Here is a 27,369-nt window from a genome sequence, read left to right on the forward strand (position 1 = left end):
GAGAGGTCTAGAACGGGTAGATGTGAATCGGTTATTTACTCTTTCGGATAATAGAAAGCTAGGGGGCACTCCATGAAGTCAGCATGGGGCACATTTAAAACTAATTGAGAAAGTTCTTTTTTACTCAACGCACAATTAAACTCTGGAATTTGTTGCCAGAGGATGTGGTTAGTGCAGTTAGTATAGCTGTGTTTAAAAAAGGATTGGGTAAATTCTTGGAGGAGAAGTCCATTACCTGCTATTAATTAAGTTGACTTAGAAAATAGCCACTGCTATTACTAGCAACAGTAACATGGAATAGACTTAGATTTTGGGTACTTGCCAGGTTCTTATGGCCTGGATTGGCCACTGTTGGAAACAGGATGCTGGGCTTGATGGACTCTTGGTCTGACCCAGTATGGCATGTTCTTATGTAGGAAAAAGAAGTGGATGAGAGGGAAGGAAAAGGGAGGAAGGAGGGAGTGAGAGACAAGGATCAGGAGCAGCATTGGCCCACACCCAGAGAGGAAAGAGGAGTTAGCCCCATCAAAAGAGTAGGCTGAAGTTGGAGGCTGCTGAAACTTGTGCATTCTGGAAGGGAAGAAAAAACGTATGTTTGAGCATGTATGTACTGAGAAAATGAACATGTGTGTATATATGAGAGAGGGGGGGGGCAAGGTTTGTGCATCCCTCTCCTCCCCTAATTAATCTATGACTATCTCAGGGCAACTAAAAATTTCCAGGTCTGAAGAGTGGCAAATTTCTTTTAACCTTATTAGTCTTAAATATTGGGTGTTATTTGATGTGTCTGGTATTTTGAACTATTTCATTGATTTTTGAGAACTTTAACATTTTTATATACGTTAAATTATTAAAATTCTATTTGACAGCTTTTTAAAAAATATTTTTCTTAGTATGTTTTTACTACTATGACTGTTTATATTTCTTTAATTTTATTTGATGTTTTTGAGGCATGTTGATGTTTCTGTTTTTCCATCATTGTATGCATAAGAGAGTCTGGATTGTTGGAGTTTCCAGTTCAGTTTTTGTCTGCAGCTCTCTATTTATACTTTATGGTCTCTTTATTCTCTATTTGGTTAGGGTGTGTGTGTGTTCTGCATGTTTGGCCAAGGTGAGTTATTCTGCTAGCATGTAGTTTCTGTATAGGGATCTACAGCAGTCTGGCTTATTCTGTTTTTGTCATTTTCTCCTTTACCACTGTGTCTGGTTTCTAGCATCAAGCATTGAATTAGTCTGGGGATGAATAATTATACATTATGATACATGTGAAGAATGTATATAAAGTTAAAAATTGGCAGTGGGAACTTGGGCAGAGGTTGGGGTAGAATGGTGGCTGAGCTGGGGGAGAGCTTGGTTGGCCCTCCCAACCAAAAAGGTATTCCGTTGCACCTGAAACTTCCAAAAACTTGCCTAAAAAAACCATCTGAGCCAGGAAACATATGAAGCAGAATTAGAAAAGGTACAGAGAATGGCAACCAGAATGATAAACAAAATGGAAATGAGTCCCATATGAGGAAAAGCTAAAGAGACTGGGACTCTTCAGCTTGGAGAAGAGACGGCCTGAGGGGAGATATGATAGAGGTCTATAAAATAATGAATGGCATGGAATGGGTAAATATAAAATCGGTTGTTTACTATTTCAAAAAGTAAAAGACTAGGGGATGTGCAATGAAGTTTCCAGATGATACATTTAAGATAAACAGGAGAAAATATTTTTTTACTCAACACATAATTAAGCTCTGGAATTCATTGCTGGAGGACGTGGTAAAAGCTGTTAGTACAGCTGAAGGTTTAGACAAGTTCCTGGAAGAAAAGTCCATAAACCATTACTAGGGGAAATCCACTGCTTATCCCTGGGAAGAGTGAATGAGGGGAAGGGAAGGGGGATGAGCAGCATGGAATCTATCTAATCCTTGGGATTCTGCCAGGTACTTGTGACCTGGATTGGCCACTGTGGGACACAGGACACTGGGCTTGATGGACCTTTGGTCTGATCTAGTATGGCAAGATCTTATGTTGTTATGAACTTGGTCCCTTACTTTTTTTTTTCTAATACTTTTTCACTTTTTTTATTTATTTCGATTGTACCAAACAAAACAAGATAAACATAAAACAAAATGAAAAATGAAGTTAAAAAAAAAACCCTGAACACATTTTTGGTGCACACCCCTAGAAAAATCTGACCAATCATTAAAATTTTATTTAGAAATATAAGGGAGAGATATAAAACCAAAAAAGGATTGTTACATTAAAAAGGAGAAAGTGTAGTTAATGAAGGAGAAGACCAGAAGAAGGTAGAATATTAAACATGTTCTTTTGCTTAATATATACAGAAGGAAAAATGATATAAGGCAGGATACAGAGGCATAAATGGTTGTGAAATGATCACAAATGTATTTATTGAGGTAATACTTAAAGAACTTACGTAAATCAGAACAGTCCAGGCAATGAGACCTCATATAGTACTGAATACTGTAAAAATTCTTGGAAGAACTGGCTGTAACTCTCACAGCTCCCTGTTCAACATGTCTGTGGGGAGACCCCCACATTTGTGTCCCTTTCTATTCTAGAAGCTCAAGATATTTTTGGTGGGGGAGATCCAGGCTTTTTTATTGCCTGAGGTGTTAGAAAACTGTTTTAATGTTTTCAACTGCACTACTGCGGAGTGACCACTGGAATGCACTTGGTGCCATATAAGATATTGGGTTATGGCTATGGGTTAGTGATATGTGTAAAGGCGTTTGAGTGTTAGTGTTTTGGGTGATGCAGTGTCCCCTTACATTTATGGGAAGTGTCCGAGGAAGCAAATTAGTGGGAGTTGCCCTTTTCTAAGTTGGAATTTGGAAAAATAGGGGAACCACCAGGATGCAGGGAGCCTGAAGTAGCCAGCCTGCAGGCTGGAGGGCTGGAGGACCCTTCCAGAAGGGAGCTGGGCCCTGCAGGGGCTTTTCCCCTCAAGGCAAAAGGCCCAAGTCCGAGGAGTGGATAAGAAGAGATGACCTCCCCTTAGGAAAACACAAGGGAGGAGGGGTGAAGGGGTGCCCTGAGATGAGGGAAACCCCAGTGAAAGCTGGAGTGTTGAGGAAATCAGGGAAGTCTGAACATTGCCAGAAGGAGAGGCCCAGGATGACAGGAGAGAAGGTCGAGAGATAGTGAGTAGTCCTGGGGAGGGGAGAGGCAGTCAGGTGTGAGCGACCCAAGTGGTAATTGGGATTTAAGTTCCATGTCACACTGCAAGAGGGAGAGAGAGTAAAAAATGTGGGAATATGGAACGATAAGTCCATGATAAGGAAGGAGACTGACAAATTTTAATTCTGTTCATGTGGAGTGAGTACACAATATTTTAACCCTTGGGATAGCATTTTTTTTTTTGTGTGTCTATGTTTTTTTTCTGACTGTGTATCCCATGAACTCTGAGTATTCATATCAAGTGGTACCCTATGCTAATATGTACTATATATAGTAGGCTTGTTATAAAATCCAGAAAGAAGGTTAAGAGTTTGCTTATACCTTGGAGTGGTATGATTGTTTGGTGAGACTTTGTCTATGCTAGCATTATAAGAGAAATAAAGGGACCAGTTCTATTGTGAACCGGGGTGAAGGCTTATTGCTAAACCTCGGTATATATAAAAAAAAAAAATCTCAAATAAATAAATAAATAAAACCATCACGAACAATAAGCCTCCCTTGGTCAGATCACAAACTCATTGAAAGTAAATTCTGCTTAAACTCTTTTCATCTTGAACATCCTAATCAAATTAAATGTATTGAGTTTAACAAATCATGCCCCAGTGATGAACTAATTGAAATCATGCCCAAATATTTAAAATCTATAAACAAATCAAATATCAATGCTGCCGTAGATTCTTGGCTAACCATCACTTCAGAAATAGCAAAATACAAATGCCCAATTATGAAAAAAATAAATCAAACATACTCCCAAACACAAATCACCATGGTACACTCAAGCACTTTACAAAATCAAAAAACTACTTAGATCAGCCGAAAAGAAATGGAGAAAAAAAATCCAACTAATCAATTGAAAGACAGATACAAAACTATTCTTTATATATACAAAACTGACATTAATAAAGCTAAAAAAGATTTCTATTCAGATAAAATACATAAATACCAATTTAATCCTAAAAAACTTTTTACATACATTAAAGAACTCACTCAACAATACAAATCCCTATTGCCTAAAACCCAACAATTAATAATCCCCATTGCCTAAAAACCAACAATTAATAACATGTGATGAATTTGCTACCTTTTTTAGAGACAAAATACTCAATCTTATCATAAATACACCAAAAATTAATGATGACACCATATCCCTTCCAACCAATTTAAACTCAAAATGGTCATTTTTTGACACTATAGCTTCTACTGAAGTTCAAACCATTATCCAAAAAATGAATCCCACCTCTCACCCAATTGATGTTATACCTATAAAATTATTTAAATTAGTTTCTAATATTATTGCTAAGCCAATCACAGATATTATAAATCTCTCACTTAATGAAGGCATTTTCCCTGACAAATTAAAATGTGCTGTAATCAAACATACACTTAAAAAATCAATCTACTATAACCAACTTTAGACCTCTCTCTAACCTCCCCTTCATAGCTAAAATACTTGAAAAAATCGTTAATTATCAACTTCAGGAACATTTAGAACAACATAAAATTCTTTTCCCAGCTCAACATGGCTTTTTTCCAATTTGTTATGAAGTAACTTGTTTCCTTTAATCAGCTGATTGTGGATAAGCTTCATAGTTTGAATCTCGTTGGTAACTTCTAGTAATAATTGTTTTTACAAGGAAGCTCAAAATTTTTCCACAAAATGTCAATAATACAGGGTGGCCCAAGGAAAAGTAGCCTGCCTGGCACTGGTGTTAAGAGGCTGGCTACTTTTCCATGGGCCACCCTATATTAACTCTGTCCACTATAGGGTTTAATTGCTGAATATAGAAGCTCCCAGGCTTACTATGGTTATAGATTGATGTCTTATCAGAACAAAAGCAGGAAAAGTCAAGGAGAAGTATGGGAATAGATACGAGTTCAACCTGGGTCAAAAACCCTCCAAGGATCTGTGAGCCGGCAGTACCCTGAACAGGGCCACCCTCAGCCTCTTCTCCAGTGCTTACAGGGCGTCCAGACCCTGCTTGGGAGCATCGACATGAATAGCACTGATCTCTTCCAACAGGGCGTCCTGTGCACGGAGGAAGCCGGGTTTGCCGGAGGAACCCTGATGATCGGGGAGAGAGAGAGAGAGAGAGAGAGAGAGAGATTGAAAGGTATGGTGGAGAGGCCAGGGAAACCACTCCGGTCACATCTCCAAAGACGCAGCTCCCGATCAAATGATCCGCTGAACGTGAACGTCCATGGAGCCCAAAGCAGAAAGATCAGGAGGGGCCGCAGGGCAGGTCCTTTCCTTAGTCTTGCATTTACGGGCCGAATGCAGCATCAAAACGAAGAAAAGATATCACCGAGCTAGAGGAAAAATGCCGTGGCTCATGCTGTTTGCTCGGCAGTGGTCATCTTGAATCCCTAAAACTTTTATAATCTCTTAAACGCATTTACAAAGGGATGTTATTCCATAGTGCTGGCGCTATACAAGAAAAGGCTCATTTCAAGGTTTGCTCATTAACACTCAGAATCGTAAACAACTGTTGAAATTCAGAATGCAGAGACCTTCAGGGGGTGATATATGCAGACTAATTACTTCAAATAAATAGGACCCTTAGCATAAATCACCCAATGAACTAAAGATAAGATCTTAAAATATATTCAAAACTCAACTGGAAGCTACTGTAAATCTTTCAAGATTTTCTGCCCATATTTTGCTAGAGGACAATCCAAGTCACTCGAGCTGCAGTATTCATTAATATTTGCAATGCCTCCACATAGCATTTAGGCAACCCTATATACAGGGCATTGAAATAATCTAAGCAAGTTAAAACAAATACTTGCATAGCTGTCTTAAAATCATCATGATCCAAAATATACTTCAATCTACGCAACTTTCGTAACTTATAGAAACCTCTTCTTACAACAGCTCATAATTGTGGCTGTAGTATAAAGCCCATATCCAACAGAACCCCAAGGTCTCAAACAATCTCCATACCGAAATGGCAACACACCAACCTGGCCAAGGATAGGGGGAACTAACACAATTTTTTGAGTAATCGGTAATATCTCAGTTTTCTTTCCATTTACCAATAAACCATTCTGTTTCATCCATGATATCTCTTCTATACTCTGATTTACGTGAGAGATTGTCTCCTATATATTATTAATCACTGGGTATAACCACTGAAGATCATCAGCATAAAGATGAAAATCCATGTTCCTCTCAGCCAACAAGTTACTCAAAGGCAATAAACAAATATTAAACAATGTGGCAGATAGGCAAGATCCCTGTGGCACACTATACTCTAAGCCTGACCACTTGGAAACATCATCACCTACTCGAACCTGAAACAATCGACTCTTCAAGTATGAAAGAAATCATTTTCCAGCTATACCACCTTTCCCAATATCTGCCGACCTAGTCAACAATAAAGAATGAGAAACTAAATCGAACGTGAATGATATGGCCAAAAAGACCATAACTATTGCATGATTCTTATCTAATTCCCTAAAGACTACTGCAGAAATTAAAACAGTTTCAGTGCTATGAGCACTATGAAACTCAGTCTGCTTAGAGTGTAACATATTATCCCCTATGTATAATGTTAGTTGATTCAACACCAATTTTTCAATAATTTTCCTTACTGAAGGTAAAATTAAAATTGGGCGATATTTCCTGGATCAGTTCTGCACAATGCAGTACCTGAACCCTTCAAAATGGGATGCACAATTGCCTTTTTAAACAAATCGGGGAAGGATCTTTCCATTTAGGACTTATCTGCTAATGCCAACAAGGCATCTGCAAATAGCACTCTATGAATACATAAAAACAACAAAGGACAAGCATCCAACGGACTACGAGATTTCTTCAAACTTGACAGAACTGTATCAATTTCAATTGAAGCAACCATTTCAAAAGAGCCCCATCTAACCTGATAATCCAAATCAAAATGTGGACAATCCACCCCTATATATTCCACAGCAGTAGATGTAGCAATCTTCACATTTTTATCCTCCCAGACACAGGAGGAGAATTTGTTCTTACACAGGTGAAGGTGGCTGGGACCTGAGGAAGAGGTTGGCCAGGCCTGCTGAGATGAAGGATTCTAGGAGTATAGGAGTCCTGAGCATCCAGAGTACACTTAAAGAGAAATTCATAGGTTGAGAAGAAAATCTGGGGACACCTGAGGGAGAAGAAGATTCTAATAGCAAGGTGGTGTCAGAGCAGAGACTACTTGCCTGGGAAAATTTGAAGTTACATAAGAAATAAGAAAATAGGATATGCCATACTGGGTCAGACCAAGGGTCCATCATGCACAGTATCCTATTAGCAATAGTGGCCAATCCAAGTCACAAGAATCTGACTAGTACCCAAACATTAAATAGATCCCAAGTTACTAATGCCGGCAACAAGCAGTAGCTAGCTATTCCTTATTGATTAACAGAACATAAGATCATGCCATACTGGGTCAGACCAAGGGTCCATCAAGCCCAGCATCCTGTCTCCAACAGTGGCCAATCCAGGCCATAAGAACCTGGTAAGTACCCAAAAACTAAGTCTATTTCATGTTACTGTTGCTAGTAATAGCAGTGGCTATTTTCTAAGACAATTTAATTAATAGCAAGCAATGGACTTCTCCATCAAGAACGTATCCAATCCTTTTTTAAATGCAGCTACACTAACTGTACTAACCACATCCCCTGGCAACAAATTCCAGAGTTTAATTGTGCGTTGAATGAAAAAGAACTTTCTCCGATTAGTTTTAAATGTGCCACAAGCTAACTTCATGGAGTGCCCCCTAGTCTTTCTATTATCTGAAAGAGTAAATAACCAATTCACATCTACCTGTTCTAGACCTCTCATGATTTTTAACACCTCTATCATATCCCCCCTCAGCCGTCTCTTCTCCAAGCTGAACAGTCCTAACCTCTTTAGTCTTTCCTCATAGGGGAGCTGTTCCATTCCCTATATCATTTTGGTTGCCCTTCTCTGTACCCTCTCCATCGCAACTATATCTTTTTTTAGATGCGGCAATCAGAATTGTACACAGTATTCAAGGTGCGGTCTCACCATGGAGCGATACAGAGGCATTATGACATTTTCCGTTTTATTCACCATTTTATTCACCATTCCCTTTCTAAGTTTATGGACTTCTCTTCCAGGACCTTATCCAAACCTTTCTTAACTCCTTAACCACATCCTCTGGCAATGTATTTCAGAGCTTAATTGTATATTGAGTGAAAAAAAAATTTCTCTGATTTGTTTTAAATGTGCTACTTGCTAACTTCATGGAATGCCCCCTAGTCCCTTCTATTATCTGAAAGAGTAAATAATAGATTCACATTTACCTATTCAATTCCTTTCATGATTCTGTAGAACTCTATCATATCCCCCCCTTAGCCGTCTCTTTTCCAAGATGAACAGCCCTAACCTCTTTAGCCTTTCCTCATAGGGGAGCCATTCCATGCCCTTTATCATTTTGGTTGTCCTTCTCTGTACTTTCGCCAGTGTAACTATATCTTTTTTGAGATGCAGTGACCAGAATTGCACACAGTATTCAAGGTCCGGTCTCACCATGGTTGCAATACAAATGCATTATGACAATCACCGTTTTATTCACCATTCCATTCCTTACATTCAGTTTGATTTTTGACCACCACAGCACACTGAGCTGATGATTTCAATGTATTATCCACTATGATGTCTAGATCTCTTTCCTGGGTAGTAGCTCCTAATATGGAACCTAACATTGTATAACTACAGCAAGGTTTAATTTTCCCTTCATGCATCACTTTGCACTTGTCCACATTAAATTTTATCTGCCATTTAGATGCCCAATATTCCAGTCTCACATGGATTGTGATAAATTGCAGGAGGACCATTTATGATTTAACTACTCTGAATAATTTTCTGTCATCTGCAAATTCATCGTACCCCTTTCCAGATCATTTATACATATATTAAAAAGCACCAGTTCAAGTACAGATCCTTGAGGCACTTCACTGTTTACCTTTTCCCACTGTGAAAACAGATCATTTAATCCTACCCTCTGTTTCCTGTCTTTTAATCAGCTTGCAATCCACAAAAGGACATCACCTCCTATCCCATGACTTTTTAGTTTTCTTTGAAGCATTTACTGATGGACTTTGTTAAACGCCTTCTGAAAATCCAAATCCACCACATCTACTGGTTCACCTTTATCCACATGTTTATTTACCCCTTCAAAAATATGTAGCAGATTTGTTAAGCAAGACTTCACTTGGGTAAATCCATGTTGTCTGTGTCCCATTAAATCATATCAGTCTAAATGTTCTGTGATTTTATTCTGTATAACAGTTTCCATGATTTTCCCAGCACTGAAGTCAGGCTCACTGATCTATAGTTTCCTGGATCACCTCTACATAGGGAGAGTGTAAAGAGAGAGAGAGGAACAGAGAAGATCTACATACTCAAATGGTCCTGGGAGAGCCCAGGGAGGAAGGGTAAATTCCCCCAGAGCTTACCTCTGTGGGACGGAGTGTGTGGAAAAGTGAATGTGACTGGATTTGGAACTGGAAAAGGTTCAGAGAAGGAACTGGAAAAGGTTCAGAGAAGGGCGACCAAAATGAAAAAGGGGCTGAAATGGCTCCCCTATGAGAAAAGGCTAAAAGGTTAGGGCTGTTCAGCTTGGAGAAGAAATGGCTGAGGGGATATGATGGATTTATATATAATCATGAGAATGGGTAAATGTGAATCAGTTATTTACTCTTTCAGATAATACAAGGACTAGGGGGCACTCCATGAAATTTGCAAGTAGCTAATTTTTAACAAATTGGAGAAAAGGTTTTTTCACTCATTGCACAATTAAGCTGTGGAATTCATTACCATAGAATGTGGTTAAGGCAGTTCGCATAGCTGGGTTTAAAAAAAGGTTTGGACAAGTTCCTGAAGGAGAAGTCCATAAACTGCTATTAATCAAATTGACCTGGGGAATAGCCACTGCTTTATTACAACATCAGTAGCATGGGATTTATTTACCGTTTGGGTATTTGCCAGGTACTTTTATCCTGGATTGGCTACTGTTGGAAACAGGATACTGGGCTTGATGGACCCTCTGTCTGTCTGTCAGTACGCAACTTATGTACCACTTAAAATGTCATTAAACAATTAACTTTTTAAATGATATTTACATCTCTACTTGAAACCTCATTTGGGATGTACCACATCAGATAAGATAGCCTTGTTCACTTTCTTTTGTGCCAGTACTCTGAATAGTACCACCTCAGAAAATAATAAATTGTTCATGCCATAATCCCATATAGCCTTGCCTTTTGCCTCTGGTCCATCACCCCCTCCTCCTAGTATGAATTTTAAGCAAAAATAGTATTTTATTTATTTTAAAAAATTTCTGTTCCGCACTTGGCCAAAGTTCCAGATAGAGAACAATAAAACAGACATAATTAAAAACTATAAATAATAAAATCAAAAACCGCAATATAAAATATGCTACCTAAGCATAAAATGGACTAAACAACAAAGGTAAAATAATCAGACAAGTGCCATAAATACACAAAACAATAACAATAAAACTGGGTTAGCGTAAACAAACTCCTATGCTTGCATCAGCAAAGATGGTACTACCTGATTTAAGAGCAGCTAACATGCCTAAGTTCCACCATGCCGTTGCTGAAAACCTTTTACTACTTTCCTGAATGATGTGGCACAGATTAATCTTCTAACATGATCTGGAAGCATGTTCCATAACTTGGAACATGCCACAGAAAAGGCATGGTCATGTGCCTCATTTAAATGCACCAACTGGAATTTCCAACAATCCAGAACTTGAAGCGCACAGAGATCAAGTAGACATATAAAATGCAGTAAGGCATTGGCCCATGGTGCAATGTTCTTATTTAGCAGGGATGTGCATTTGTTTTAAAATGAATGTTTTTGAGAATGAACCAAAACATTTTCAGGTGTTGTAGGTTCTTTTTGAAAAACCATAAAATGTAAAAAGTGGCTCCTTGGACCCCCCACTGTCACTTCCTCAGGTCCCAGGGGTCTCCTGGGTCCTTCTCTGTCCCCTGTGACTCCTCTACCCCTCACCAACAAACCAGGTCCATGATCTATCCAGCTGAGCTAAGCCTAACCCAGCCGAGGCCTCCCTAACCCCTCCGACTCCCCTCCCGCTCCTCAGAAATTAGCTAGGTTGGATACTTCCCAGAACCCCACGTACCCCTTCCATACGAGTCTTATAGGAAGAAAGAGCCATGAGTGATCCCAGTCACTCCTGTGCCACCAGCTTCCTTTAAAATTGGCACTGTCCGTTCCTGAGACAGGCTATGAAGTGATGACACTTTGGTGTTATCCGGGAGGGACGCAAACAACATTTTTAAAGGGCAGAGCATGAGGGAAGAAGTGATTTGGCATCACTCCTGCCCTCTGGACCTTGTGAACCCTAGAGATGGGGTAAGTGGGAGCCAGGAAGGTCCCCGACCCCACACATTTTTTATGGATCAGGAGTAGCGGGAGGGAGGCCCTGTCTGTGCCCTGCTCAGTTCAGCTAGGTAGGCCCCAGCCCCAGACTTGATTTTATAGAGCCAGGGGGGCGACTGGAATGCCTCAGAGAGGTCTCTTTTTAAATTTTGTTATGGGGGAATTTTTTTTGTTATTGGGGGTTTTTTTTCAGTTTAGGAAACAAGCCAAACTGGGGGAAAAAAAAAAAAAAAAAAGGACACATTAAACAAGCCGAAAAACAAAACAAAAAAAAAGAAACCCCAAAATGAAAAATGTAAACCTAAATGAAAATTTTCGACCTGCACAATCCTATTATATAGGCAAGTAAACTTTTATGCTCTACCATTATGATTAAGCAATCTGTTTGAGTCTTTGACTATGGTAATTGTTCTTCCTGTATCCCTTTGTGTTTCATGGTAATTTTGTCTGTCTTCCTCCTTCCATGCCCGTTTGTAGTTACTGAATGCTATTCTTTTTGCACTTATTTTTTCTCCTATGTTTTTGGTGAACCACAGTGCTCTTTTCATGCTCTTCCTCTTGCTAACATGCCTGATACAATGATTTTACATTTCAGTGTTCCTTTTTATTGCTGGCCATAGTTCCTCTCTATCTTATAAATCCCAACTGAGTCACCCACCCCTGTACATAGCGCAAACCACCAAAATTGTGCAGATTACAAAAGACAATCTGGGGGGCTTACAGGAAACTGCTGCACATGGTGCCACTCAAATATCCAACACATTTCCATGGAAATCCATGATTTTAGTTGTCTTTATAGTGAGAAGATTAAAGTAAAACAACATCTAGTACCTGTTAAATTATTATTTGACAATGGTCTTCTGTCTTCCAGATCAATCAGCGTTCCTTCAGATCTGCTTCGTGAAATCCCTCCAGAGCGAAAGGAAAGTGATCTGTTTGTTGACATTTTTCCTCCTAGTATAAATTATTTAAAAGCCTTGGTTACTCAAAATATCTACTTAGACCATAAAATATGAGCAAACTTAATGGATATATTAAATGTCAGTCTAGAAATTGTAATAAAAAGTTAAAAACTTTTGGTTTATTGTCCTACTGGCAGAAGTGCACATGAAATCAAAATGTTAGTCCTGTTGACTCTGGGTCAGAAAAGTCTCGGATGCCAACAGTAGAAGAAGCAAACAGTTTCAGAAGGAAGCAAATAGTTTCAGCAGAGCCCCGAGTCACAGAAATGGCGCAGCATTTCACTCCTATACTTTATTGCTGGCTTGCTAAACTGGCCTTGTCTCCACTACCTCCACAGAGAGGCTGTTCCATGTGTCGTCTACCCTTTCTGTAAAGAAATGTTTCCTTAGATTACTGTTGAGTCTATTCCCTTTCACCTTCATCCCCATTGTTCCAGAGCCTCCTTTCTCTTAGAAGAGGCTCGCCTCCTGGGCATTTATTTCTTGGCGGTATATCTTCCTTTCCCTCCTTTCATCCTGGGTATACATGTTTAGATCTTTTGCCCCCTTATGCTTCATGACAAAGACCCTTGTCCATTTTAGTAGCTGTACTGATAAATGATTCAGGGGAATAGGAATGGCTCTTGGGCCCTTTAAAGTGTGCTATGAGGGCTTGGTGCAGGTATCTGATTTAAACAGTTGAATGGCGTGACATAATGGACGCTGAGGAATGCGGGCGTTTTCATTGTGTTGGTGGTAGGTTTTTTCAACTTCTCAGGCATAAAGATCACTTTTTTTCGTAGAATTTAACAGCTAAAGAATTAAAAATGTAAGTACCAATTTAATTGTTTCAGAATGAAAGAGACATGTGGGAACTGAAGAATATAAGGATTCAGGAACTGTAGTGCATTCCTATTCCCCTGAAGAAGCTTGTTGAAGCGAAACATGTTGGGAGCGTTATGAAGATAGGAATGAAAGGAGGGAGTCTTGAAACACAGTGAAGTAGCAAGAAAGAAAGAAGATTTATTCCAAGATAACAAGAAAGAAGAATTACTATAAGATTAAAAAGGATTTTTTTTAGATGTATGCGTGTATAAATGAGGTATGAATGGTTGTGTTTTAAAAATATGGTGAGATATATGTTGTTCCTGAATATATATTTTTTCTATGTGTTTAATGGAAAATGAAGATAATGTAAAATGTTTTCTATAAAATTTTGTATGAAATAAAATATGTTTCAATAATGTTATGTCACTATAATATATTGATTCAGTAAGTAGTGCGATATATCTATACAGTTGCCTATTTTTATTATAACAATCTGAGGCAGGGACTGGGAGCCAACAAAGAAAATTAGGTAGATATGGAGATGAATGAAAGAGACTAGCAATAGAGAGGAGGGACCAAGCCTTGAGCTAGTTGTGGGAAGGGAAAGGAGACCAATAGAATGGTGATGACAGTAGGAAGTAGATTAGGAAAGGATGAAGAGAGATAGAAGGATGGGGAATGATTGAAGGATGAAAGACAGGAATTATGGGAAAGGAGACAGAGTTGTGAAGGAAGCCAGAGACCAGCAGGTATGAGAGATGAAGGGCTGTGTAGAGGCAGATGGAGAATTAGGAAGCGGCTGATAGGAAGATTAAGGATCTGGAGGAGAAGCAAGCAGCTGCTGGAGTGAGACACTAATATATTTGTTTTCATGTGGTTAAAATATTTTTACATATGTAAAATGGTTTTCTGATCACTCTACAGCTTCTGGGTGCATAAAATATGGATGTTTCACATCACCTGTACTTTTACCTCCTTAGCAAAATTGATAGAGCACATTCATGTATCTGCTGGAAAAAGTACACATACCATAACACAGCATGTATACTTTTGGCCACTGAGGAAAGGAGTGTTCCTAGGTGTAGAAGAGGTCAGAGAAGAATATACACACATGCATGTCTTTTTTTCTCTGGCATTTTTGATAGGCCCTTACACTAGTTATAGGTTGGGATACATTTTCAAAAGCTTAGTCAGGATGTCTGCACATAAATTAAAGAATTTTGTGTATTGGTTAGCTGCATATCCTTAAGTGGATTTTTAGCAACCTAAAAATCTCTATGAATTTGTAATATGTACAGATTCTGCCACATAAAAAAGAGAGATATCCCAAGGATTGTTTCAGGGACATATTATGAATCTATGCAGGAAAATGTAATTTTTAAATTGGCATGCCATTTACGTGCAAACTCCATCCAACATTCTGAAAGTTAAAATTGCCCATGTATACACAGTGGCATAACATACCATTTTTGTAAGACACACTGCACTTTAAATTGAGTAAATCATGCATTATTCTATAATATTAAAAAAAATTATACATAGAAGGCAATGTTCCCTGTAAGCTGTGCACCCAGGAAAACCTAGCAGGCACAAGAAAAGGAAAAGAGAATGGTGTTTTAAAGAACACAGTACACATATCTATACACTATATTGTATTCAAGAACGCTTTTGCATGCATGACCCACAAAAAATTAGAGGAAACATTGATAGAGGGACATAAATTCAGTAGGGCAGCTAACTGAAAAAAAAGTTACAGATGCACTTTTAAGTCTGCACAAAACAATACAAATGTTAAACACAAGATACTAGCAAAACTGAATAAAGGGTTGTTTTTGTTTCCATGTTCCTGCCTGCTAATTTGCAAAGGGATACAAAAAGCCAAATTTAAAGCTTTTTAGACAAATAGGAAATAAGACCCTCATATTTCCTAACTAATCTCAAGCCAAAGATATCACATTTTTGCTAAGCCAGGATGAAAATCAAAACACACAAAATATGTTGGTTGCCAAAATTCAAAACTCAGACTGCACTGACCTATCTTTACCAATGAATTGGGTGGCAGTACAACTACAAGTCCAAGGGGACAAGCTGAGCTAATCCTGATTTTGCCCACTGCATGCATGGATCTGTAGTTCTGATTTATCTATTCAGGGACCTAAAAAAGCAGGACTACATCGCCGTGCATGCAACAGTTAAAAACCCGGCTCAGCTTGTCCTCCTGGAGGAGCTATATGATCACCTTTTAGCCTAGATAAAACACAAGCTTGTTGAATGACATACATCTTAACCAAGAATACTGAAAGTCTATTGGACTTTGCCAAATCTATAGAAAAATCTGATAGAACAAGTTCAACAACTTTCCTCAGCAAACCTGGGGAAATCCTGTAACATCTGAAGAACAAGAACCAGACTGAAATCAGAGTATTATTCTTCAATCACTCACACACCTCCAACTATTACAGAAACTTTTAACCAGGGGTTGCAAGCTGATAGGAGGAGAGGGTTATTTAGCAATAGTCCAAAATAGTGGGCCAGATGTGGTCACCTATGTGTTTAGGGGAGAGTAAATCCATTGCCTCCTCATAGTCTCCCATCTTTCTCCCTTTGGTTCCCTTCCCTCCTCCCAATCCCTCCATATCCCTTCTCCTTGGCTTTCACCTCCCCGGTTCAGACTCTTTCCCCACTCCCTCCCAGGCCCCCCCACTCCCTCCCAGGCCCTCCCTCCCAGGCCCCATCTTCCTCTCAGCTATAATTACACAATGTTGGGTTCCATATTAGGTGCTACAACCCAAGAAAGAGATCTAGGTGTCATAGTGGATAACACATTGAAATCGTCGGTGCAGTGTGCTGCGGCAGTCAAAAAAGCAAACAGAATGTTGGGAATTATTAGAAAAGGAATGATAAATAAAACGGAAAATGTCATAATGCCTCTATATCGCTCCATGGTGAGACCGCACCTTGAATGCTGTGTACAATTCTGGTCGCCGCATCTCAAAAAAGATATAATTGCGATGGAGAAGGTACAGAGAAGGGCTACCAAAATGATAAGGGGAATGGAACAACTCCCCTATGAGGAAAGACTGAAGAGGTTAGGACTTTTCAGCTTGGAGAAGAGACGACTGAGGGGGGATATGATAGAGGTGTTTAAAATCATGAGAGGTCTAGAACGGGTAGATGTGAATCGGTTATTTACTCTTTCGGATAGTAGAAAGACTAGGGGGCACTCCATGAAGTTAGCATGGGGCACATTTAAAACTAATCGGAGAAAGTTCTTTTTTACTCAACGCACAATTAAACTCTGGAATTTGTTGCCAGCGAATGTGTATAGTGCAGTTAGTATAGCTGTGTTTAAAAAAGGATTGGATAAGTTCTTGGAGGAGAAGTCCATTACCTGCTATTAAGTTCACTTAGAGAATAGCCACTGCCATTAGCAATGGTTACATGGAATAGACTTAGTTTTTGGGTACTTGCCAGGTTCTTATGGCCTGGATTGGCCACTGTTGGAAACAGGATGCTGGGCTTGATGGACTCTTGGTCTGACCTAGTATGGCATTTTCTTATGTTCTTATGAACTCACCGCTCCCATGCTCCTTCTCTAGCTCTTTTAGTCTCCCAGTTCTCCATCTTCTGATTTTTAAACTCTTTTCCCCACTAGCCTCCATCTTTTCATTCCTCTCTCCTGTCCTATTAGCCACCTGCAATATCACTTATGAAAATACCGAACTAAACTACAATCAGGACAAAAGCTGAGGCACTGCACTGGTAACTCCCTATCATTGAAGTGAACTCCATTTATCAGTGCCCTTTGTTGACTGCCATTCAGCCAATTTCTAACCAGTTTACCACCTCTGGACCTTCCTCTAAGATGTCCAGTTTATTTATGCGCCTAGCAAAAAAAAAAAAAAAAATGCCAATATACTATATCCAATGCTCCCCCATGATCTAATTCCTTGGTCACCAAGTCTAAGAAATTGATCAGGAGTTTTTGGCATGATGTCTTACTGGTAAAGCCTTAGTGAATTGAATCCCACCCTGTAATCTATTGGATTCAAGATATAACCCTTTTTTTCTGGATCAGCATCTGTTTCCAAGGGTGCACAAAAACATTTATACCTGGGGATGTCTGCACTAATTCTCTCTCCCCTTATTACTGTGGCCAAGGTGTGGGTTCTTCTGTAAGAGTGAAGGCAGACCTTCTTGGCCCAGTTGATGGTTTGTATTTTCCTTAAATGTAGGTAAGGATGTCAATTTGTTTGGTGCTGGATGCTGTGTGGTAGCTGGGACAAACAATCTGGACATAGTTTGAGTGTTCAAATTAAATATACTGATTCTTCAATGTGTAATCAATGTCCAATAATCAATAAAAATGTGAGATTTACAGCCGTCTTGGTTTACACTGAATGACCAGAGTCAGGTGGCATCTTAAGACTAACCAATTTATTGTTGGTATACAATGCTCTCTCTCTCTCTCTGGGTATATGTCCTGTCTCTCAGGTTCCTGGCAAGTGGCTTATCACTCCTTTACTAAGTGCATAAGTTGTAACAATGGACAAAGGAAATTTACTGGTGGGGAAAGACCCTAAATCCCGGAAAAATCCTATCAGAGTTCAAATGATCAGTGTCTTGCACCCAGCCTGTGTCCTGGTCCCTTGGGGTGGAGATCCACTTGTGGGTCTCCAGATCTTGCTCCTTCTTCCTCAAACTCCTCCTGAATGAAGATCTCTCTGGGAGAGAGATCTGATGATGAACAGGAAACTGGCTGCCCAGTCTCCCAGGGAAGAGGGATTTGATCAAAACCTCCGCAACACAAAAAGAGAAACTTCTGAGTCAAAATCTCAGTCTGAGGCGACGCCGTCACTGCTGCTCCTTCTCTGCACTAGGAGGAGGGGCTCACAGGTCTTCAGCACCTCGGTCTTCAGCTCCAGTGACTGACCATCACCAAAAAAGTGCAGGGATAACATCAGTTAAACCTCAAAAAAATAGCAAAAAGCAAAGTCTCTATCAAATGGCAATAGATTCTCACAAGCAGTGACAACATATCGAGTGAAATGAGTAGGCCTCATTCAAACAAGGGATACCCAAATGGTTCCTTATTCCTTGGATGCTTAACCAAAATGACCACACCACTCCTACTCTTAGCCCACCCAAGTGGCCTATAGAGGTCCCATTTACAGCCAGCCTCAAGGGAAAGTGCTATATAAATATGATTCTTCAAATGTAATCAATGTTCAATAATCAATAAAAATGCAAGATTTACAGCTATCTTGGTTTACACTGCTCTCTCTCTGGGTATGCATCCTATCTCTCAGGTTCCTGGTAGGTGGCTTATCACTCCTCTAGTGAGCACACAAGTTTCTCCCAGTGGGCAAGAGAAATCCTACTGGTGGGGGAATTCTCCAATTCCCAGAAACATCCTGAGTCCAAATGTGCACTCTCTTGCACCCAGCCTGTGTCCTGGACCCTTGGGGTGGAAAATCTATGCAGGGATCTAGGGCCATCTAATGGGCAACCAGAGGGCTCCCACAAAAATATTCTAGGTCCTTGCCTTTAGCAGTGACTTCATTAAGTTATCCATGACAGAGGTCAAACTACCAGCCTCCTGCATTCTCTCATTTTGTCTGAAGGATGCAGCTAGTAAGGCAGCTAGTAAGCAGAAGTTAGAGTGTTTGTATATTAAAAAAAAGAAAGAAAGAAGTAGCCAGAAGCTAGAAATAAGCTAGCAGCAGTGTATACCTAAGTAAAAAGGTTGAAAAGGTCAGTTCAGTTACTCACCTTGGAAAGGTGTTAAGGGAGTGTGATTTGGTTTGATTAGGTACCAACATTTGTTAATCAAGAGAGGAGTGAGTCACTCTGCCTGACTAACTGAAGTTAGACTGTTTGTATTTCCCAACCCGCCCAGCCCTCGCCCACCCACCCCTAGCTCATCCTTTAATTTATAGGCAGGTGCCACTTTCAAAAAACAAACAAATAAATAATTAAATAAAACCTTATTGAGAGTTTGATTATTCCCTTGCAGGCCACTACCAGACATATAATGAATTCACTAATACAATTAAAGGACATTAGACACATTCCTGCTCTCATAGCAACCTAAAACTGAAGTAGGAACTGAACAAAATTGAGATGAAGGCAGCAGTCCAGCAGCAAGAGGGGGGCTTCCCAGTCTTTTGCATCGAGTGTCACATGTATGATTTTCTACCCGCCGGTGAGAAATTGTACATGTGCATGCGATGCAAAGAGCTCCTAGCTCTCAGAGAACGAGTCCGATCTCTGGAGGCTAGAGTGGCAAACCTGGAGGAGCTGAGGCAGACAGAGTGGTATATAGATGAGACCTTCAGGGACATAGTATCCAAGTCCCAACTTCAGACTGGCAGCCCTGGTGCTGCCTTGGAGGAAGGTCTCATGATTGGAGAGCATCAACCTGGTGCAGCAGGAAAGAATCCTGCTGCACCTGGAGAGCAAGGACCTGCTCTCCAGGTGGTGCATTGTCCTTTTGCACCGATGATTTCTCCCCAAGACCTACTGCCCAGGAGGGAAGGGTTAGGTTGGCAGTCATAGTTGGTAATTCGATTATTAGGAATGTAGACAGGTGGGTGCTGGTGGGCGTGAGGATCGCCTGGTAACATGACTACCTGGTGCGAAGGTGGCGGACCTCTCGCATCACCTAGATAGGATTTTAGACAGTGCTGGGGAGGAGCCGGCTGTCGTGGTACACGTGGGCACCAACGACATAGGAAAATGTGGGAGGGAGGTTCTGGAAGCCAAATTTAGGCTCTTAGGTAGAAAGCTTAAATCCAGAACCTCCAGGGTAGCATTCTCTGAAATGATCCCTGTTCCACGCGCAGGTCCCCAGAGGAAGGCAGAGCTCCGGAGTCTCAATGCGTGGATGAGACGATGGTGCAAGGAAGAGGGGTTCAGTTTTGTAAGGAGCTGAGGAAATTTTTGGGGAAGGAGGAGTCTCTTCCGAAGGGATGGGCTCCACCTTAACCAGGGTGGAACCAGACTGCTGGCGCTAACCTTTAAAAAGGAGATAGAGCAGCTTTTAAACTAGAACAAAGGGGAAAGCCGACAGTCGCTCAGCAGCGCATGGTTCGGAGAGAAGTATCTTCAAAGGATACTAATGATGCATTAGAATTAGGGCATCCCGACAGAGAGGTTCCAATAATAAGAAAAGTAGTCCAAGTGCCTGTAACTAAAAACTCACCTGAGCTAAAAAATTCTAACTTATCCCTATCAATTAAAAAGCAGAATGAAAATACACACAAAAAACAAACTTTGAAATGTTTGTATGCTAATGCCAGAAGTCTAAGAAGTAAGATGGGTGAATTAGAATGTATAGCAGTGAATGATACATCTAAATAGTGCTAAGAACGACCTGAGGGATGGGAATCGCTGATTATGCCAAAGTATGATAATAACATTTCTCGGCATTTGTTTGAACGTTTCAAACAAACGCCGAGAAATGTTATGAAGTACCATGCTGCCGTAATAAAGCAAGCCCTCAATAAAGGACCCCGTTGTCTGAAACATGGCCCCGTGTCGGGCATTGGCACAGTTATCTATCATATCCATGGGCGAAGAACATATGCAACTAAGATAAGTCTAAAGACAAGAAATCTTGATGAATTATGAAGTTTTAACATGAATGGTGGAGGTTGTCACATTTAGCGACAAAAATTTAAAAAAAATACAATTTGGGACTGACCTATGATTGTATATAAGGCAGAGTAATAAAGTGAACCTTTACTGTATGATGATGCCTATTATGACAGTCAAAACTCACATCCAAATATAAGCTGTGGAATTTTGGGAATACAGTTGGAATTATTATCATACTTTAGCATTGAATGATGACAGACTTAATTGGCATCTCAGAGACATGGTGGATGAAGGACAACCAATGGGACAGTGCTATACCAGGGTACAAACTATATCGCAATGACAGAGGGGAGCACCTGGGAGGCGGTGTGGTGCTTTATGTCCGGGATGGCATAGAGTCCAACAGGATAAACATCCTGCATGAGACTAAATGCACAATTGAATCCTCATGGGTAGAAATCCCTTGTGTGTTGGGGAAGACTATAGTGTTAGGAGTATACTACCATCCACCTGGTCAAGATGGTGAGACGGACAGTGAAATGCTAAGAGAAATTAGGGAAGCTAACCAAATTGGTAGTGCAGTAATAATGGGAGATTTTAATTACCCCAGTATTGACTGGGTAAATGTATCATCGGGACATGGTAGAGATATAAAGTTTCTGGATGGAATAAATGACATTTTTATGGAGCAATTGGTTCAGGAACCGACAAGAGAGGAAGCAATTTTAGATCTAATTCTCAGTGGAGCACAGGATTTGGTGAGAGAGGTAATGGTGGTGGGGCCGCTTGGCAATAGTGATCATAATATGATCAAATTTGAATTAACGACTGAAAGGGGGACAGTAAGCAAATCCATGGCGCTCGTGCTAACCTTTCAAAATGGAAACTTTGATAAAATGAGAAAAATAGTTAGAAAAAAACTGAAAGGAGCAGCTACAAAGGTAAAAAGTGTGCAAGAGGCATGGTCATTGTTAAAAAATACCATCCTAGAAGCACCTTCCAGATGTAATCCACACATTAAGAAAGGTGGAAAGAAGGCAAAACGATTACCGGCATGGTTAAAAGGGGAGGTGAAAGAAGCTATTTTAGCCAAAAGATCTTCATTCAAAAATTGGAAGAAGGATCCAACAGAAGAAAATAGGATAATGCAGAAGCGTTGGCAATTTAAATGTAAGACATTGATAAGACAGGCTAAGACAGAATTTGAAAAGAAGTTAGCCGTAGAGGCAAAAACTCACAGTAAAAACTTTTAAAAAAATATCTGAAGCAGAAAGCCTGTGAGGGAGTCAGTTGGACCGTTAGATGATCGAGGGGGTTAAAGGGGCACTTAGAGAAGATAAGGCCATCACGGAAAGATTAAATGATTTCTTTGCTTCAGTGTTTACTGAAGAGGATGTTGGGGAGGTACCCGTGCCGGAGAAGGTTTTCATGGGTAATGATTCAGATGGACTGAACCAAATCACGGTTAACCTAGAAGATGTGGTAGGCCTGATTGACAAACTGAAGAGTAGTAAATCACCTGGACTGGATGGTATACATCCCAGATTTCTGAAGGAACTAAAAAATGAAATTTCAGACCTATTAGTAAAAATATGTAACCTATAATTAAAATCATCATTTGTACCTGAAAACTGGAGGATAGCTAATGTAACCCCAATATTTAAAAAGGGCTCCAGGGTCGATCCAGGAAACTACAGACCGGTTAGCCTGACTTCAGTGCCAGGAAAAATAGTGGAAAGTGTTCTAAATATCAAAATCACAGAACATATAGAAAGACATGGTTTAATGGAACAAAGTCAGCATGGCTTTATCCAAGGCAAGTCTTGCCTCACAAATCTGCTTCACTTTTTTGAAGGAGTTAATAAACATGTGGATAAAGGTGAACCGGTAGATGTAGTGTACTTGGATTTTCAGAAGGCGTTTGACAAAATTCCTCATGAGAGGCTTCTAGGAAAAGTAAAAAGTCATGGGATAGGTGGCAATGTCCTTTCATGGATTACAAACTGGCTAAAAGATAGGAAACAGAGAGTAGGATTAAATGGACAATTTTCTTAGTGGAAGGGAGTGGGCAGTGGAGTGCCTCAGGGATCTGTATTGGGACCCTTACTTTTCAATATATTTATAAATGATCTGGAAAGAAATACGATGAGTAAGGTAATCAAATTTGCAGATAAAAAATTATTCAGAGTAGTTAAATCACAAGCAGATTGTGATAAATTGAGGAAGACCTTGTGAGACTGGAAAATTGGGCATCCAAATGGCAGGTGAAATTTAATGTGGATAAGTGCAAGGTGATGCATATAGGGAAAAATAACCCATGCTCTAGTTACACAATGTTAGGTTCCATATTAGGGGTCCTGTGGATAACACATTGAAATTGTTGGTTCAGAGTGCTGCAGCAGACAAAAAAGCAAACAGAATGTTGGGAATTATTAGAAAGGGAATGGTGAATAAAACGGAAAATATCATAATGCCTCTAACACTCCATGGTGAGACCGCACCTTGAATACTGTGTACAATTCTGGTCGCCGCATCTCAAAAAAGATATAGTTGCGATGGAGAAGGTACAGATAAGGGCAACCAAAATGATAAGGGGAATGGAACAGCTCCCCTATGAGGAAAGACTAAAGAGGTTAGGACTTTTCAGCATGGAGAAGAGACAGCTGAGGGGGGATATGATAGAGGTGTTCAAAATCATGAGAGGTCTAGAACGGGTAGATGTGAATCGGTTATTTACTCTTTCAGATAATAGAAAGACTAGGGGGCACTCCATGAAGTTAGCATGTTGCACATTTAAAACTAATCGGAGAAAGTTCTTTTTCACTCAACACACAATTAAACTCTGGAATTTGTTGCCAGAGGATGTGGTTAGTGCAGTTTATTTATTTAAACTCTCTTCTATACTGTCGTTAAGCCAGTAGCCGTCACAACGGTTCACAATGAGGCACATAAATTAATGTTGCTTAAATGTGTTTTATTTTAACAATTAACAAGTGCCTGTAAGATACCGTACATAGTTTCATAATAGATATTATTTATTTATTTAGAATTTTTATATACCGATATTCTCGATACACAAATCAAATCAGATCGGTTTTCATTATAACGAAACAGTCGCGGTTAAGGCGTTACATTGAACAAGGTGATTGAACAGTAGAACGTAAAAGTTATATAGTAATAAATGAATCATCGAACAGTGTTTAAAAGACTTAACAGGATAAATAGGGTAATTGGTATTAATTAATTGGTGTATTAATTGGTAAGTGAGATAGTTTATGCTTAGTTTTATCAGTAACGGCTTTAAAGTATATTAGAGTCTACATGTTATTTATTACTGTTTGAAAAAAGTAAAACATACTCAAATTGAGTAGGTGGAGCGTGTTGATGTTCAAACTCATCGCTTTCTGCGTATCCCTGGATTCTATTCTCCATTCTCTTTGTGATATGCTTGTTCAAATAGCCATGTTTTTAGGCTTTTTCTGAATAGTTTAATGTCTCTTTGCAATCTGATTTCTGAGGGCATGGTGTTCCATAATATAGGTCCTGCTAAGGACCTATATTAGTTAGTGTAGATGTGTTTAAAAAAGGATTGGATAAGTTCTTGGAGGAGAAGTCCATTACCTGCTATTAATTAAGTTGACTTAGAAAATAGCCACTGCTATTACTAGCAACGGTAACATGGAATAGACAGTTTTTGGGTACTTGCCAGGTTCTTATGGCCTGGATTGGCCACTGTTGGAAACAGGATGCTGGGCTTGATGGACCCTTGGTCTGACCCAGTATGGCATGTTCTTATGACGGCATCTGCCATTCTCCATTCTTTTGGAACCTCATCTGTCTTCAAGGACTGAGTGAACAGAACTGTCTGTGGAACCACCAGGATCCCTCTAGGCTCCCTTGATATTCCATGACATATCCTGTCTGGCCTACTGATCTGTCAATAATCTCCTTCCTTTCTTTCGCTTTCCCCTTCTCAAAATCTCTTCTCCCCCTACAGGTTCCTCTCTCCTCACTAATTCTGGCTTTCACATTTCTCCGGCAGCGGCAGTAAAATAAAAGCGCCAAACCCACTGTCCCTGCAGCAGCATGACCCCAGGTTTTTCATGCTCTGCTCTTCTGTTGAAACCTGAGGTTCTGAATGTTAGATATCAGAAGAAGAGGCCTGTTGGTCCTTTAAAAAGTATCACACTCTTTCAGTGAATAGAAAATCATAGGGAGGGTAATTTTCAAAAAGGGAAAAGTAGGGCTTTACCTACAGAAATGACTTTAGAAAATCTGCATGACCGATATGCATATATAATTATGTACATGCATACTATATGCCCATACCTTTACCCACATATGAGAGAGGCATTCAGGGTGCACTATGGGCAAGGTTGGGACTTACATGCACATTTTATTATTTCAGCAAAACTACCCTCACCAAAATGCAAGTGTAATTGTGTTTGCGCAGTTTTGCTGGGATAATTTTGAAAGCATACATATACCCATACTTTGAAAATTGATGTAATTCATGTGGCTAGTGCGCTGAAATATTGAATATATAGTGATATCTTGTTCCAAATGTTTGGTGCATAATAGCTGAAAGCACGAAGTCTAGTGCAGGACAATCTGGCAGAAGCCAAAGGAGGAAAGGAAAGAGCCATTTGGGAGGACCAGAGATCACTTGCAGGCATGTAGGAGGAGAGAAATTGGGAGAGGTACTTGGGTGCTTGCTTATTCATGCACTTGCAGATGAAGCAGAGAGTTTTGAATGTTTTCCTGCTTTTGACTGGGAGCCAGTCAGTAGAGTATAGGTTTTATGTGGTTGGATGATCTGGCTCCTACCAAAATCGACAATTATTTCAGGAAAGGTAGTACAACAAGGTACAAGATTTCCCTTTTTAAGTTTATGAATTATTCCAGAACTTTTAGAGCCTATCATCTGGCTAATTATTAGTAGAGTTGCTCAGTGGCTGAATATGGACCCCCCTTGGATTTTAGGCACATACATGACAGTAACTTGCTAATGGTTCCCAGTGCCACCAAAGAAGCAAATCTTCCTGATGTCTTAGTACTAGATATTCCATCATATGCACAATTAGAGATGCCATAAAGGAAAACAGGGTATTTTATGATTACTACCAGTATACTTTAAGATGTGCAAGGAATCTTTGCACCCAGAGATTAAAATTGGGCTGAAATTCAATAACATTACCTTTGCAAATTATTTAGAAAACTAAGCAGGATTTTTTGTTTTAGAAAAAGTTATGCATGCTTTTTTGAAGAACTACTTGAAAGTTAACCATGTAAATAATTTTGCAAGAAATTGCTACTTTTCTGCAAAAATCACCATAGAAGTGAATGCAAAATATTTTTGTGCAAAAAGCAGAATGAGATGAATTCTTCTGTATTTGATGATGAATTGTAGTGGAAAAATAATGCAGAATCAGTGGGTTAGGACTAATATGGTTTTACGAATGTTTAAACAAACATGATTTGAAGGATTCCTCAGTCCTGTACATTGTTGGAATAAGTTTGTCTACAAATTTGTACTTTTGGGGGGTAATTTTCAAAACTAGGGACAATTTTTAATCATCAACTGTATCCTACAAAATTAGGGAGTGCAAAAGAAATCACATACAGGAGTAAATCTCCAAAGGACTCAGCCAAATATCTCCCAAACTGGAGTGGGCATCATTTTTTTTCAGCATGAGAGCAATTGTAAAGATACTAAATATCCCAGATATTCAACCATATACATGGCTCAAGTTCGTTTTGGAACTAAATAAATATTAAGTGTGTATGATTGGTTAATTAGCAATGAGCATGTTGTCAGTAGAATAGAATATGCAATCTAAACTCTTAAGAGGTACACTAATAAACCACAAGAAGGTAAAACACCAGCTACCATACACTAATTACAAGAACAGATTAAAACATAATCAAATAAATAAAAAAAGCTAAGAGCTATGCTTTGAATTTCAAGTTAATTCAGACTAGATTCTAATTATTTGAGATTGCTCGAAGTCTTTTCCTAGAATGTAAATGTAATAAAATGGAAACTTACTGTTAATATAACCTGTACAACTTCAGTTCAACTTAAAAAAAAATATAAAGACATTTCTTTTCCCCTCGTCCAAGCTCAGGGCTGTTCCTGTTTACGTGACCAGTCATAACGTTGCAGGAAGTGATTAATCAGGCAAGCAGGGCAGGTAATCTTTTGACACACCCTGCTTTTGGCACACCCTCCTGCAATGCTTTCTGGAACTAAAAGTCACGCTGCAATCAAAAGCAGGTCGGAGTGATGGCAGGAAAACTGCATTGCCCATAAATCCTCACTGACCTTCAAGATTATACCTGAAACCAGGAGGGGGCTTAGGGGTTTCGGCTGAGGAGAGCTGTTTAAAA

At 39.6% G+C, this 27,369-nt stretch overlaps 1 protein-coding gene across 1 annotated transcript in view; it reads right to left on the reverse strand.

Annotated features, from left to right (window-relative positions):
• The window catches only part of MACC1 (MET transcriptional regulator MACC1), a 71,619-nt gene extending 44,499 nt beyond the window's left edge, over positions 1-27,120 (reverse strand). The window contains exons 1-2 of the mRNA XM_029589045.1: positions 27,029-27,120; positions 12,443-12,565 (exon numbers count right to left, since the gene is read on the reverse strand). Coding sequence (XP_029444905.1) covers positions 12,443-12,557 — 115 coding nt within the window. The 5' untranslated portion in view covers positions 12,558-12,565; positions 27,029-27,120. The remainder of the gene's footprint in view (positions 1-12,442; positions 12,566-27,028) is intronic.
• Positions 27,121-27,369: the final 249 nt, after the last annotated feature.

The sequence above is a fragment of the Rhinatrema bivittatum genome, chromosome 2 (genome assembly GCF_901001135.1).
Source record: "Rhinatrema bivittatum chromosome 2, aRhiBiv1.1, whole genome shotgun sequence".
Taxonomy (NCBI): Eukaryota; Metazoa; Chordata; class Amphibia; order Gymnophiona; family Rhinatrematidae; genus Rhinatrema; species Rhinatrema bivittatum.